The sequence below is a fragment of the Arvicanthis niloticus genome, chromosome 1 (assembly GCF_011762505.2).
Source record: "Arvicanthis niloticus isolate mArvNil1 chromosome 1, mArvNil1.pat.X, whole genome shotgun sequence".
Classification (NCBI taxonomy): Eukaryota; Metazoa; Chordata; class Mammalia; order Rodentia; family Muridae; genus Arvicanthis; species Arvicanthis niloticus.
The window spans coordinates 76,268,728-76,286,305 of NC_047658.1; the positions used below are offsets into that span (position 1 = coordinate 76,268,728).

The window sequence follows — 17,578 nt, forward strand, 5'->3', positions numbered from 1 at the left end:
CTAACTCTGCCCTCCCTCTACTTCTCCATTCTGCCATTTCCAGACTACTTTTAGATCTGTTGATGCTTGGTGGTTTGAACCCTTTTCCCAGCTCATTTTTATCCTCTTGGAATTTGACCTCTTGGTGCAGACCCAGGGTTCTCTTATTTATCCCCTACTATCCTTTTCAACCATTCTTTCTAGCCCACCCCATTTATTCATAACTACACTGTTACCCACAGAAAATTTTTCTACCAAAAATGACATAGCCACCACATTTGGTTAAGTCTCAAGCATCTATTCTAGCTTAGCTCTATTTCTTTGGGAATCACCATTAACCAGGAAGAACATCTATCAGGGAACCCCATAGATTACTATTTGGTCTACAGAAGAGAAAACAAAATAATAATAAGGTGAAAAAAGAAAGCATTAAGAAAATCCCCTATATAAGATTCTACAATGGTCTGGATACAGACATGTGTGGACATTTCAGTTAAATAAAACAGTGGGTTGTAGATTGCCAGAAACTGGTCATAAGCCATGGTGGCCAGAAGGAAGCACTCAATTATACCTTAAAAAGCAGCTAAGCTGAGCTGGATGGCCCACCCAAGGTAGAGATGGCATTTTTCTTCACCAGGAAGTTGAAAAGCATATAGGGTGTGACAGAAGATAAAAGGCCTATGTCAACAAAAGCCAAGTGGCTAAGAAAAAAGGTTATGAAAACATGGGTTATGGAGCTAGAAAGAGACCCTGATGAGAAAGATGGTGCTGAGGTTCCCAGACACAGTCACCAGGTAGATTGCACAGAATAAATAATGTTAAACGATGTAAGGCCAAGAAAACACAAATGCAGATCTATATAATATTACCAAATTTCTCAACACAGACTCAAAAGCCAAAAGAGCCAGGACAGAATTCATACAGACTTTAAGAGAACAGATATTCCAGTCCAGTCTAGTATACCTGGCAAAATTCTCATTCATCATTGATGGAGAAACCAAGATATCGCAGGAAAAAAAAATACAAATGTAAGCAATATCCTTCTATGAATCCAGTCCTATGGAAGATTCTAAAAGGGAAACTCCAACACAGGGTAACTACACCAAAGAAAAAAAACAAGATATTAATCATCTCACAATGAAACCAAAAGGATAATCACATATACATAATGCCACCTACAACAACAAACCTAACAGGAACTAACAATCATTTGTCTTTAATATCTCTCAACATCAACTATGACAACTCACCAATAAAACAGAAGGTAACAGACTGGATATGCAAACAATACTGAGCATTTTTCTAATTACAAAAGGGCACATCTCAATAACAAAGACAGACACTACCTCAGAGTAAATGGCTGGAAAAAAGTCTTCCAAGAAAATGGTTCCAAGAAAGAAGCTGGATTTGCCATTCTATTATCCCATAAAACAGGCTTTCCACCAAATTTTATCAAGTGAGATGAGAAAGGACACATCATATTCAGCAAAGGTAAAATCCACCAAGAGAATGTCTAAATTCTGACCATCTATTCAAAAGGTGCAAAGGCACCAACATTTGTAAAAGAAATTTTACTAAAGCCCAAAACACACGTTGTGATCATGCTAGCCCTTTTTGTCCTGGGAATACTTTTATTCCTGCCCACTATGTTAAAGCTTGTCTTTAACAACATCAACATCTTGGAAGCCAAAATACATGACTTGAAACTGAAAATGGACCCCCAGACAGAGTTATTAATTTAACAGGCTGGCAAGCCAAGGATTGGTAAGATTCCACAAAGAGCCTTACCAACCTAAGACAGAAGTGCATTGCTTTTGATAATGCATATTCCACGATGGATGAGGAAGCCATTCTTGTCAGAAAGACCTAAGAAAGGCTCAGTCTAGTTTATGAAATAAAAAGGGGGGAGAGGCGGAGAGCTTTTGGGGCTGATTCACAAGAATCTGACATTGGCCAAGGACAAGGAAAATGGGCTGATTGACAGGAATATGATATTGGCCAAGGACAAGGAAGTAGGCTTCAAGCAGTAATATGACATTAGCCTAGAACAAAGAAGTAAGTTCAGGCAGGAATCTAAATCTTAGACTAGAATAAAGAAGTAAGTTCAGGCAGGAATCTAAATCTGAGGCTACAACAAAAAGAAGTAGGGTTCAGACATGAAAATGACTTTGTGCTAGGACAGGGAAGTAGGCTCAGATATTTTGGTCATTCTGATAAGCCCTTAGAAATAGTGATCATGGGAGTGATCATGAAACTTTATTTATTGTCTTGCTTGGTTCTTTAAGTATCTGGGTTTATTGTCTTCCTTGTTCCATGACTATTTGCATGTATTGTACTGCTAGTTCCCTCAACCCTGAATTGACCTTAATTACTTGCATGTAATTAAAATGGTATAAAAGTGAGAAAAAGGAAGAGGGATGGGAAAGGTGGTTTCTGGGGAAGGGAAGAGAATGACATCTGAAATGTAAGTAAATAAAATATTTAATAAAATAAACAAAAAACTTAAAATGGTATAAAAGCAAAAAGGAGGGGCATGGGACAGGGGATTCCTTGGGGGTGGAAGGTAAAGGGGATGACATCTGAAATATAAGAAAAATAAAATATCCAATAAAAAAGAAAACTCCACACAATAATAATGGAACTCCACTCAATATCCCAATCTCACCAATAGACATATCATTGAAATAGAAACTAAACAGAAACACAGTGAAACTAATAGAAGTTATGAACCAAATAGATTTAACAGATACATAAAAAACATTTCACTCTAAAACCAAAGAATCTACCTTCAGCTCAGCACTTCATGTTATCTTGCCAAAACCTGACAATATAATTGGTCACAAAACAACCTCAACAGATACAAAAAAGAATGAAATAATCCCATACTTCATACCAGATAACCATGGACTTCAATGACTACTAAAACAACAGAAAACCTACATACCAATGGAACTGAACAAATGTCTACTCAGTGATAACTTGGTCAAGGAAGAAAGAAAGAAAGAAATGAAAGGCTCCTGAAATTCAATGAAAATATAGGCACATCATACCCAAACTTATGGGACACAAAGAAAACAGTGCTAAGAGGAAAATTCATAGCACTAAGTGCCCTGGTAAAGAAATTGGAGAGATTTTACACTAGCAACTTAACAGCACACCTGAAAGACCTAAACAAATAGAAGCAAACACACCCCAGAGTAGTAGATAGCCAGGAAATAGTAAAACTCAGGGCCAAAATCAACCAAATAGAAACAAAGAGAACAATTCAAAGAATCATCATACCAAAAGCTGGTTCTTTGAGAAAATCAACAAGATAAATAAACTCCTTGCAAAACTAACTAAAGGGCACAGAGACAGTATCCAAATTAATAAAATCAGAAATGAAAAGAGAGACATAACAACAGAAACTGAAGAAATTTTAAAATTTAAAATTTTAAAAATCCTATTACAAACGCTTATACTCAACAAAACTGGAAATTCTAGATGAAATGGATGATATTTCGAGCATATATCATGTACCCAAAATTAATCAAGAGCAGAATAAACTACCTGAACATGCTCATAATCCCCTAAGGAAATAGAAGAAGTCATTAAAATTCCTCCCAACCAAAATAAAAGCCCATTGGCCAGATAGCTCTAGTGAGAAATTTCACCAGACCAACAAAGAGCTAGTACTAACACTCCTCAGATTATTGAATAAAACAGAAACAGAAGCAACACTACATAATTCAGTCTATGAAGCCACAATTACACTGATACCTAAACCATACAAAGACCCAACAAAGAGAACTTCAAACCATTTGCATTTTTGAACATCGATGCAAAAATACTCAATAGAATTGTAGCAAACTGAATCCAAGACACATCAAAAGCATTATTCACCACTATCAAGTAGCCTTCTTCCCAAGGATGCAAGCTTGTTTCAGTATAGAAAAATCCATTAATGTAATCCACTATATATAAAAAACTCAAAAAATCACATGATCATCTCATTAGATACTAAAAAAGCATTTGAAAAAATACAACACCCCATCATCTTAAAAATATTAGATAGATCAGGAATTCAAGGCACATACCTAAATATAATAGAAGAAATATACTGCAAACCAACAGCCAGTATTAAATAGATACTTGAATCAAGTCCACTACAACCAGAGATAAGTCTGCCAAGTCTCCCTCTATCTATTCAATATAGTACTTGAAGTTCTAGCTAGAGTAATAAGGCAAACAAAAGAAGATGAAGGGGATAAAACTGGCAAAGAAAAAGTCAGGGTATTACTATTTGTCAATGATATAATAGTATACATAAGTGACCACAAAATGCTAGCAGAGAACTTTTAGAGCTGATAAACAACTTTGGCAAATATCTGGATATAAAACTAACTCAAAGAAATCAGTCACCTTCTTTTATACAAATGATAATTGATCTGAGAATGAAAATAGCAAAGCAACACCTTTCAAAATAGTTACAAATACTATAAAATATATTGGAGTAACTCTAATCAAATAAGTGAAATGGATGTAGGACAAGAGCTTCAAGTTTCTTAAAGAAATCCAAGAAGACCTCAGAATATGGAGAGCTATCCCATGCTCATGGACTGGTAGGATTAACATAGTAAAAATGGACATTCTACACAAAGCAATCTATACATTCAATGTAATCCCCTTCAAATTACAACACAATTCTTCAAATACACTGAAAGAGCAATTCTCAATTTCATATGGAAAAACAAAAAACCCATGATAGCAAAAACAATTTTAACAATAAAAGAACTTCTGGGGGAATCACCATCACTGACTTCAATCTGTAATACAATGCAAGAGTGATTAAATACTGCAAAGTATTGGTTGCAGAGACAAAAAGTTTGTTAATGCAATAAAACTGAAGACCCAGAAATGAAACCACACTCTTATGGACACTTGATTTTGACAAAGTAGCCAAAAATATTCAGTGGTAAAAAGAAAGAATCTTCAATAAATGGTGCTGGTCTAATTGATATGTAAAAAAATTAAAATAGATCCATATTTTTCACCTTATAGATCAAGTCAAAGTGTAACAAGAATTACAACTTGGAGAAGGGAGGAGTATGTCAGGGGGCAGCCCTGCTTATACACTGAAGGTCTAAAATCAGCCATAAGCCTAAAATCAGCAATAGGCCTGACATACATGCCTGCTAACACAAAGTCTTGGGTCTCTGTGAAAAACACTGAAACAGATGGCTATAAGCTATTGTAAACAGGATGCTTTTTGTGGAAATTTACAAGCATGAGTAGTCATAGACCTTGTAAATAGACAGCCTTGGCGGATAGTACCAACTTAGATAAGGACAAGTGAATCATAGGCAGAGTCATAGTGACCTGTCCCCCTGAGCCTTTACCCAGCTGATACCCTGTTCTGAAAGATAGCTGTATTCCCCCTGAACACCTATGCTCCTGTGTCATCCCCTTCCCCACATTCTGCATTTTTGTGTTTATAACCCCTGTGTTAAAAAGTAAAAATTATGATTTGATAATTAAAAAAAAACCAAAAACCCCAAACCAACCAACCAACCAACCAAACAAACAAACAAAAAAGAATTGCAAAAAAAAAAAAAAAAAAAGCCAAAAATACAGATACATTGAATCTAATAGAAGACTTGGGAAAGAATTTTGAACTCATTGCCATGGGGAGAAATTTCTTAAACAGAACTTCAAAAGCTCAGGTTCTATGAAGATCAAGAATTAATAAATTAATAAAGTAATAAAGTAATAAATGGTGCTGGTCTAATTGATATGTAAAAATTGAAAGACAAAGTTTCAAACTGAAAGACAAAGTACACAGTTAAAAGGACAAGTTGAAAACCTACAGAAAAAAAAACTTCAAAAACGTTCACATCTGATAGAGGAATAATAACAAAAATATATAAAGAACTCAAGAATCTAACCACCAAGAAACCAAACAACCCAATAAAAAATGGGGCATAGAACTAAATAGAAGGATTCACAACAGAAGATTCTTAAACTGCCAAGATGCACTTAAAGAAATGATCAAAGTCCTTTGTATTATGGAAATGCAAAATCAAAACTAACCGGATATTCCACAAGAGAGACAACAGAAGAAGGTGGGGGAGGAAGGGGAGGAGACAAGAGGAAAATTAGGTTGTTAGGGAAGTTGAAACATTTTGGGAGAAATTAGATGAGAGGAAACATGATCAAAGCATGCAGTATGAATAATAATAAAAGAATTGGACAAAAACATCCAGTATCTAAAAGTGTGAATAGAAACAATAAAGAAATCACAAAGGGAGACAACCCTGGAGATAGAGGACCTAGGAAAAGATATCAGGAATTATAAGTGCAAGTATCACCAATTAAAATACAAGAGATAGAAAAGACAATCTCAGGTGTATAAACACCTGTTTTGTGTCAGAAAACATTGACACAAAAGTCAAAGAAAATGAAAATGCAAAAAAGTTCCTAACCCAAAACATCCAAAAAAATCCAGGACACAATGAGAAGACCAAACCTAAGGAAAAGTATAGAAGAAAGCTAAGATTCCCACTTGAAGGGCCAGTAAATATCTTCAACAAAATTCTAAAAGTAAACTTCCCTAACCTAAGAAAGAGGTGCCCATGAACATACAAGAAGCCTACAGAACTCCAAATAGACTGGACCAGAGAAGAAATTCCTCCCATCATATAATAATCAAAATACCAATACATAAAACAAAGAAAGAATATTAAAAGTAGTAAGGGAATAATAACATATAAAGGCAGACCTATCAGAATTACATCAGACTTCTCACCAGAGACTATAAAAGCCAGAAGATCTGAGCAGATGGCATATAGACTCTAAGAAAACACAAATGTCATTCCAGGATACTATACCCAGCAAAAATTCTCAGTTACCATAGATGAAGAAACCAAGATATTCTATGACAAAACCAAAATTACACAATATCTTTTCTACAATCCAGGCCTACAAAGGATTATAGATGAAGAACTTAACATAAGGAGGGAAACTACAACCTAAAAAAAGCAAGAAAGTAATCTTCATTCAACAAACTCAGAAAGCTCTACTCAATGCTAACTTGATCAAGGAAGAAATAAAGAAAAAATTAAAAACTTCTTAGAATTTAATGAAAGCGAAGGTACAACATACCCAAACTTATGGGACACATGAAAGCACTGCTAAGAAGAAAACTCAGAGCTCCGAGTGCCTCCAAAAGAAACTGGAGAAAGCATACACTAGTAGCTTGACAGGCATATCTGAAAGCTCTAGAACCAAAAGAATGAAAATATGCCCAAGAGGAGTACACAGCAGAAAATAATCAAACTCGGGGCTGAAATCAACCAAGTAGAAACAAAAAGAACTATACAAAGAATGGATAAAACCAGAAGCTGGTTCTTTGAGAAACTCAACAAGATAGATTAACCATTAGCCAGACTAACCAGAGGGCACAGGCAGTATCCAAATTAACAAAATCAGAAATGAGAGGACACAACAATAGAAACCGAGAAAATAAAAAAAAAAAAATCATCAGATCCTACTACAAAAGCTTATACTCAACAAAACCAAAAAAATATCAATGAAATGGACAATTTTAGATAGATACTAGGTATTTCTCTAAAGGAAATATGGAGACAAAGTATGGCATAGTGTCTGAAGGAAAGGTCATCCTGAGACTGCTCACCTAGGGATCCATCTCATATTGATACCAATCCAGACACTGCTGCAAATGCCAAGAAGTGCTTTCAGACAGGAAGGAGCCTGACATAGCTGTCTCCTGAAAGGCTCTGCCAGGGGCCTGAAAAATACAGAGGCAGATACTCACAGCCAACCACTAAACTGAGCACTGGGTCCTTAAGGAGTTAGAGAAAGGACTGAAGGAGCTGAAGGGGTTTGCAAACCCCATAGGTAGAACCAACAATATTAACCAACCAAATCTCCCAGAGTTCTCAGGGACTAAAACCACCAACCAAAGCATACACATGGAGGAACCCATGTCTCCAGCTGCATATGCAGCAGAGGATAGCCTTGTTGGCATCAGTGGGAGGAGAGGCCCTTGGTCTGTGAAGGCTGGATGCCCCAGTGTAGGGGGAATGCCAGGGCAGGGAGATAGAAGTGGGTGGGGGAGTACCCTCATAGAAACATTGATGGGATAGGGGATATCCTAAGGGGGAAAACAGAAAAGGGGATAACATTTGAAATGTAAATAAAGAAAATATCTAATAAAAATATATGTATATTATATACTGTCAGAGTTAATATCAGCTTCATTATGCATGAGTACAATGTGTTAGGCAGACTACCTTGAAAAATGGACATACATGTGCCTTGATCAGGGGACTGCTTTGTTACTGACAATCTATGGGACCCTAGAAACACAGACATATATGACACGAATACCACCATTACTTTACTTTAAAAAGCAACCTCTTAGTATCTTGCTTTGAATAAGATAATCTATATAATAATGCCATGCATCATCATAAAACAAGTGAATGTGAACAAACTAACTTGTTATATGCATCAGGCAACTCTTAATTCTAATATAAAACCTTAAAGTTTCTATATCAAGAGAAAAGAAAAACAATTATCTGCCACAGTTTATGTCTCAACAATAATGACAAAATTGCCAAAGTAAAGTAAGTCTATCTTTATAAGAATGTGACATATAGGATATAAGCCATTGAGTAAAAACATATCTTGTTTTTTTAAATTTTCACTGAAAATGACTGATGATGAAAATTACAGGTAAATTACATTTAAATCCATGATATCTACTAGGTTCCTCTGGTGTGTTGAGTATGCTTGACCCAGGGAATGGCACTATTAGGAAGTATGGTCTTGTTGGAGTAGGTGTGGCCTTGTTGGAGGAAATGTGTCATTGGGGGCATGGGTTTTAAGACTCTTCTCCTAGCTGTCTGGAAGCCAGTTTTCTCCTAGAGGCCTTCAGATGAAGATGTAGAACTCTAACCTCCTCCTGCACCATGCTTGCCTGGATGCTGCCCTGCTCCAGCCTTGATGATGATGGATTGAACCTCTGAACCTGTAAGCCAGCCCCAGTTAAATATTGTCCTTATAAGAGTTGACTTGACAATGGTGTCTGTTCACATCAGCAAAACCCTGAATAAAACATACCTATTAGTTACTTCTGGTGTGTATTAGTTTTTATTTTAAATAAGAGTTTCCTTCTATTAAAAATAAATTCAATTATACATTATACGAGTTTACCCTTATAATAGCTTACCCTCACTCAACACTTCCCAGTTCCTCCTTGCTTCCCCTCACCTCCAGTTCCACTCTTTCTGCCTATCATTGGAAAAAAACAGGTTTGTAAGAAATAACAACCCAACATGGCAAAATAAAATATAATAAGATAAAGTAAAAAAAAAAAAATCAAACTTACACGCAGAAAACCAACAGAAGGCAGAGTTCCAAGATCTGCTACAAGAATTCTACTTGTTCTCATAGTCAGGATTCCTGTAAAATACTAAGCTAAAAGGACCTGGTTTAGACCTATATTGTCTCTGTGCTTATTGACTCAGTCTTTTCAGTTGAGGGACATCTAGATCTCCCTTGTATGCCTGAATGCATATGTACCTTGCTTAGTTGATTCAGAGGGCTTTGTTCTCTTGGTGTCCTTCATTCCCTCTGGTTCTTACAGCCTTTCTGCCTCCCTTTCTATGGTGTTTCCTGAGCTTCAAGTAAAGGGATTTGGGGGAGCCCTCTAATATAGACTCTCTCTGAGAGTATTCTTTGGCTGTGGTTCTCTGCCCTTCTGCTGTGAGATAAAGCTATTCTGATGAGGACTGAATATATCACTGATCTATGAATGTAGCAGAATATTTTAGGAGTCATTGATAATTTTTTAGATCAGTAGTATTTGGTTTTACCAGAGGTCTCTGGTATATCTACCCTTTAGTTCATGGTTACCCAAGAACTGTTAGATATGAGTTTCTTCTCATGGAGTGGGCCTTATGCCAAACCAAAGATTGGTTGGGCTACTACCACAAGTTCTGTTCCACCATTGCCCTAGGATATTTTGTAGACAGGAAGGATTGTAAGTCACAGGTTTTGTGGCTGAGTTGGTGTTTATCTTTCACCTTCCTTCCTTCCTTCCTTCCTTCCTTCCTTCCTTCCTTCCTTCCTTCCTTCCTCTCTCTCTCTCTCTCTCTCTCTCTCTCTCTCTCTCTCTCTCTCTCTCTCTCTCTTTCTTTCTTTCTTTTCTTTTATCTTTTCTTGTGGCCTGAAGAGTACCTTCCTACACTGAAGAAGCTAGAGCACAGGGGTGAAGGCTCCATGTAGGCTACAGATCAATTTAATCTTCAATGATTTGTATTCATGCTGTCATTGGCAGCAGTGTCCTGATGTCTGTTAGTGGAGAGCAACCCTTTGTTTTATCAACATTCTGCATTTTTGGGGAATTTCCATGGAACCTTCTTAACCAAAAACTCAATTAAATACAACCCAGAGCCACTATAGAAGCTTTATTTGGGAACAAGAGATGATTGGTTGAGATTCTATATCTTTCATTATTAGGAGACCTCGTTAATATCACCTTCCTATATTTTAGGAAGTTTCTACTCCACTAGGTTTCTATATCATCTCTCAAATGCCTTTCACTTCCAGCTGTCTCTCCATAAAATTTCTCCCTCTACCATATTGTCTCTCTGCACCTCTCCACGTGATCCTTCAGATCTCATTCAAATCAGCTGTCCAGCAGTCCATTCATAAAACCTATTGTATTTCTCTTTTCAGGGAGATCCATGTGTCAGTTTAAAACATTACTCTTTACTAACCTCTGGGTCTAGGCTATAGCTTAGATATCACTTGTGTTTCACAGCTAATATCTACTGGGAGCCAAACCCATGAAATTACCTGCTGTTCTGGAAAGCTTAGTCAGACAAGGTTAAGAAAGGATGTTCACTATCTCAGGTCCCAGGAACTTAAAGAACATCTGGGATGGTCTTAGGCAATGAGGATATGATACTGGAATAGCCTTAAGCAATGATCTTGGCCTAAACTTCCATTTTTGTTCTGTCTTTATAACCTGCCACTTGAAAAATTAAAGTTTAAGTGCTTGATAAGGACTTTCAAGACTTGCCCTTCTTTGTGTCTCTTGATCCTTCATTCTTTCACCCTCCTCCCTAGGGTCTCATTGAATCCCCCACGGGCTGGGACAAATATCCACTTATGAGTAGGTACATACCATTTTATCTCTATGGGTCTGAGTTACTTCACTCACAATAACTCTTTTCCTGGATACATTTATTTGCTGCAAATTTCATGATGTCATTTTTTATTGTTTCATTTATTTACATTCCAAATGTTTCTGCTCTTTCTGGTCCCCACTCTAAGAGTTCTTTACCCCCTCCCCCTCCCCTTTTTCTTCTGAGAGGGTCCTCTCCACCCCAGACCCCTGCCCATAACTTTCACCTACCCACCCACACCCAGCCCAATCCCATGTAGCCCCCCTTCCTTGGGACATCAAGTCTATACAGGATTCGGCACATCCTCTCCCCATTGAGGACAGACAAAGCAGTCCTGTGCTACATAGGTACCTGAGGCCACAGACCAGCCCATGTATGCATTTGGCTGGTGGCTTAGTCTCTGTGATCCCCTAGGTGACTGGGTTAGTTTTATACTGTTGATCTTCCTTTGGTGTTACCATCCCCTTCAGCTCCTCCAATCCTTCCCCTAACTCTTCCATAAGAGTCCCCGGCCCCCTTTACAATGGTTAGCTGTAAATATCTGCATCTGTTGAAGCTGCTGTTAGATCTTGTCAGAGATGAGCCATGCTAGGCTTCTGTCTTCAAGCACAAAATAACATTAGTAATAGTGTCAGGGTTTGCTGCCCATTCATGAGATGGATCCCAAGTTGGACAGGTCTCTAAATGGCATTTCCTTCAGTCTCTGCTCTATTTTTGCCTCTGCCTGGTTTTTTTGTTTGTTTGTTGTTTTTTGTTTTTTGGACAGGAACAGTTATAAGTCAGAAATTTTGAAGGTGGGTTGGTGACCTCATCCCTACACTGGGGGCCTGTCTATCTACTGGAGGTGGTCTCTTCAGGTTTCATATCCCCACTGTTGGACATTTTGGATAAGGCCACCACCACTGAGTCCTGGAAGACTCACATCCCAGATCTCTGTGACATTCTAGAGGTTCTCCCCACCCCCACTCTCAGAAGCTGCATATTTTCATTCATTCTCCTGGTCCTCTGGGCTTCTCTGTCTCCCCCCACCCCCCATTCTTGATACTGCCTCTCTTTTTTCCTCCCCCTCCCACCCAGTTATCTCCCCTCCTCTGTTTCCCATGATTATTTTGTTCCCCCTTCTAAGTGGGATTAAATCCTCATTTGGGCTTTCCTTCTTTTAAAATTCTTATTGCCTGTGCATTGCATCATGGGTATTCTGTACATTTTCTTGGCTAATTTTCACTTATTGGTCAGTATATATCCTTTGCAGACAGGGTTACCTCACTCAGGATAACATTTTCTATTTTCATCCATTTGCTTGCAAAATTTATGATGTCCTCAGCTTCCACTGATTAAATGAATCACATTTTCTTTATACATTCGTCAGTTGAGGAATATCTAGGTTACTTAGAGTTTTTGTCTACTACAAATAAGGCTGGTATGAATATAGTGGAGCCCATGTCATTGTGGTATGGGAGAGCATCTTTTGGGTATATATGCCCAGGTGGTGTAAAGCTTGGTCTTTAGGTAAAGCTATTTCCATTTTTTTAAGGAACATCCAGATTGATTTCCAAAGTAGTTTATGAGTTTGCAATCCCACAAGCAATGGAGGAGTATTCCTCTTTCTCGACATCCTTGGAGCATGTTCTGTCACTTGAGTTTTGGATCTTAATTATTCTGATATGTATAAGGTAGAACCTCAGGGTTGTTTTGATTTGCATTTCTTTGATGATTGTGGATATTGAACATTTCTTTATGTGCTTCTAGGCCATTCATGATTCCTCTGTGGAAACTTTTCCAATTAGCACTGTACCCCATTTATTAAATTAGGCTATTTGGTTTTTTGGAGTCTAATTTCTTGAGTTGTTCATATATTTTGAATATTATCTCTCTATAGGATATAGTGTTAGTGAAGATCATTTCCCAATTTGTGGGTTGCTGTTTTGTACTATTGATAGTGTTTTTGCCTTACAGAAGCTTTTCAGTTTCATAAGGTCACATTTATCAACTGTTGATCTTAACAATGTAATTAAGACTATCAAGAGAACTAAGATGACTCTTTAGGTTAACTCTGCTTTCTGTTCTATACTATATCATATAAGCTGACAACAACTGTTACTTTGTTTGAAGTATGATTTATGAAATGTTTATTCTAACCTGCCAATTATTCATACCTCTTTCTACTCACTACTTTCATTTAATTATAACATTTTAAATTCTTGTCTATAAAAATATTCACACTTTAAATAAGTAACTGTTATTCAACTTCACTTCACATCCTTACCTATACTTGCCAAAGTACATAATACAGCATATTATATCAACCACTAAAATACTGAAAGAAAAGCTGATGCATATTGAAAAAAGCCAAAAATTGTCCATTTTAATGATTGGTTCACTATTTACTAACTTGAAATAACCTGAGACAAATATCAACTGGCAGGAATATTTACCTAAGACAATTTGTTATCATGTACATCCCATAATTACCTAATGAAAGTGCATCAGTACTCACATAAAGAGGAAAACAGTCTTTTAAAAAATTAACTGTGGGCCGGGCGGTGGTGGCGCACGCCTTTAATCCCAGCACTTGGGAGGCAGAGGCAGGTGTATTTCTGAGTTCGAGGCCAGCCTGGTCTACAGAGTGAGTTCCAGGACAGCCAGGGCTACACAGAGAAACCCTGTCTCGAAAAAACCAAAAGAAAAAAAAATTAATTGTGCTTGTGTTAAATGAACTGCTCAGTACTCACTTGAACATTGGTAATGATCCCTGATGATTTGAATTCACACTGGAATCTGGAGGCTCTGCAGGGACTTATCCTCAGTGACAAACAATTACGATAGGAAACAGCTTTGCAGCTATAAAATCATAGTAAGATTGAACTTTTTACTTTGAAGTGAGTTTCTTATTTTAAGAGGTAAGATTTTTTACTTTGTTGGTAAATGGAGATACTCTATTTTTTAAAATGTACTGTATTTACAAACATGGTCGAGAAACAAGTCAGGTGGAATCATGCAGTTATAAAATGATAGGCAGTGGAAACAGATTTTCAAAGACTCACCTTGTATTTTATTAGTAAATTATGCAGAATGATCAGGCATAAAACCAAGTTTTCATAAATTCTTTAATTATATATCCATTGTGAAGAACAGAATCAACATGACCTGCAAAGCTATACATGCATAGCATTTCAGCAAAAGGCTAACAAAACCTGCTTTGTTTATGGACTGAATGTGCCAGACTCCCAAGTACCACTGTAAACAAATGAGGGTGTAAGTGTAGACTGTGAGTCAATCTGCCCATTGCTGGGTAAAACCTTGGTAAATCTCTTAACTTCTGAGGTTGAATATTGAGCAGTGTCCTCTGTTGAAAATAATGTGAATTCATTCTGGCATACTCCAGTTAGAAAACACTGTGACACTGGGTAAGGAGTTGGTGTATCCTAACAAATAATTACTAATAATTTGCTAAATATCTATATTTTATTTAATGATAAATTAATTTACAAATTACTTTAAAGAATGATGATTTATTTAGAAGAATTTAAAGTATTTAATGAGTTTACAACTGAAAGTCAGATTGGTAAATTTAATGTGAGCATTATTCAGCTTTACAGTCTTTGTTATCAAAATCACCAACAAATCACCTTTCTATGTATTAACCATAGAAAAGCTGAAATGCTGCCTTCTTGTCTTTCTCTGAATTGTGTATGGTTTGAACCACATTGTGACTATTTATTAACAGTGTGATTGCTAACAGTTATAAATAGAATTAAACATGCCTGGTTTTTATATCTAATACTCTTTTGAAATTTTATTTTTATTTAGTTTCTATGAGTGTTGCCTGCTGTACAAACATGCCCCATGTGAATGCCTGGTTCCTGTGAGGACCAGAAGAAGGCATTAGTCCAAAGAACTGTACAATTAGACTGCTGTGAATAACTGGTGGATGCTGGGAATCAGACTCAGACAGGTCCTTTGCAAGTGCAGCCACTGTACTTAGCCAAGAGCAAGTTCTAAATTCTACAATATTTTACTTCATGTTTATAACTTTACTCAATAAAAGTGCTTTCTGCTATAAAATGGAAATTATAAAAGACCTAACTGCAAGTTGAAGGCTGGTGACACAGATCTTTAATGCCAGCACTCGGGAAGCAGACGCAGGCAGTTCTCTGTGAATTCAAGAGCAGCCTGGTCTATATAAAACTATACATAGAAATCCTATTTTGAGAAAAATGAAAAAGTAAAAGAAGTAATTAATATTTAACAAAATAAAAATATAAATGAATGCATATTTAAATTCTTATGATGATGATTTAGTAAGCAGTCAATAAATTTAGCAAGGATTAAGTCTCTATGACATAATCCCATGATTTTACATTTTAATCATCTATTATAATAAACATTGCTATTTTGAAAAGATTTATATTATTTTATGTTAATTTATCTCCTTATTTCTGTGAAGAAAATGTTGCAGGTAACATAGCATAGCTGTAAATATCAAAGGACTGCATAGAAGTGTGAGTTCTCACCTGTCACCACAGAGTTCAAGGAATAAAACTAGCTGTCAGCTGTCAGGCTTGAATGCAAGAGTGATTATCTGAAAGCCCATCTCACCAGGCAAAATCTCATGATTTTACATCTTTAACTTAATGAGAATTAAGAATGTTTATAATATCCACCATAAATAAAAGTTATTTATTATTAGTAATACATTTTAGCTTATTTGATTAAATAAATTGAAAAATGCAATGTGTAGAAATGAATAAACAATGAGAACCCTGAGTAAAACATGGATTGTTGATCCAATTTTTGAATGATAAATTAGCATGTAATGCTCTCAGTGTTTGTATGAAATAAAATTGAGTGAAACATTTAATAATCTCTTTCTATTCTGTCTCCATCACAGCCTTAATCTACCAGCAGCTACACTGCCCCATGGCTTTTCTGGAGGATAGAAACCACACTACAGTGACAGAGTTCATTTTATTGGGTTTAACAAATGACCCAGGCCTTAGAGTCATCATTTTTACCATCATCCTGTGCATCTACCTGGTGACTGTGTCTGGGAACCTCAGCACCATCCTTCTCATCAGAGTCTCTTCCCAGCTCCATCACCCCATGTACTTTTTTCTCAGCCACTTGGCTTCTGTTGACATGGGCCTTTCATCTTCTGTCACACCCAATATGCTTATCAACTTTCTAACAGAGAGAAATACAATTTCCTACCTTGGATGTGGTATCCAGCAGAGCCTGGCTGATTTTTTTGGGTCAGTTGAATGCTTCCTTCTGGCTGCCATGGCTTATGATCGCTTCATGGCAGTTTGCAACCCACTGCTTTATTCCACCAAAATGTCCACACAAGTCTGTATCCAGTTGGTTTTGGGATCTTATATAGGGGTTTGCTTAATGCTTCCCTCATCATGTTTTACTTTTTCTCTTTTCTCTTCTGTGGACCAAATAGAGTTGATCATTTTTTTTGTGATTTTGCTCCTTTGGTGGAACTCTCCTGTTCTGATGTGAGTGTCTCTGTAGTTGTTATCTCATTTTCTGCAGGCTCAGTTACTATGATCACAGTGTTTGTCATAGCTGTCTCCTATTCTTACATTCTCATCACCATCCTGAAGATGCGCTCAGTTGAGGGCCGACACAAGGCCTTTTCCACCTGCACCTCCCACCTCACTGTAGTCACTCTCTACTATGGAACCATTACATTCATTTATGTTATGCCCAAGTCTACATACTCCACCTACCAGAACAAGGTGGTGTCTGTATTCTACATGGTGGTGATCCCCATGTTGAACCCCCTCATCTACAGCCTCAGGAATAATGAGATTAAGGGTGCTATCAAGAGACAGTTTGGTAAGAAAATGTTATGCTAGAGTAATCTCTTTTTTGGTGAATTTAATACACTAACAGCAATTATGCAAGACCAATGTGACCACCATCTCAAGTTATAAGACTTCTCCTTACTCTGCTCTCTCTCATCTCCTTTTCCTGCCAATACATGTGGCTATTTTGTTTATCGCATTTTATTTTGGAGTTTTTTTTTACATTTATTTACATTTCAGTCACAGCTCCTTTCCCTCCATTCCTCCCAGTCCCACCCTTATAATAATAATTCTCTCCCCATTTTCCCCTCACCTTCTGCTCAAAGAAGGGGAGCTCATTCATATACAACCCTGCCCTAGGACATCTAGTCCCAGCAGGGATAGGCATATCCTCTCCTACAGAGGTCCTAAGAGACAGTCCAGTTAGGGAGAATTGGATCCTATGGTAGGGAATATAGTCTAAGTCACTTCTCTACTTGTTAGGGAATCTACATGAAGTTCAAGCTGCACATTTGCTACAAATGTATAATGTTTAGATACAGCTCCTGCATGTTCCCTGGTTGGTAGCCCAGGTTCTGTGAGCCCTCATGA

The 17,578-nt window shown here is 37.1% G+C and overlaps 1 protein-coding gene across 1 annotated transcript; it reads left to right on the plus strand.

Annotated features, from left to right (window-relative positions):
- Positions 1–16,094: 16,094 nt before the first annotated feature.
- Positions 16,095–17,038, plus strand: LOC117717115 (olfactory receptor 5P72-like). The gene is given in 2 exon segments (XM_034514357.1): positions 16,095–16,551; positions 16,554–17,038. Coding segments are annotated over 2 exon segments (942 nt in total).
- Positions 17,039–17,578: the final 540 nt, after the last annotated feature.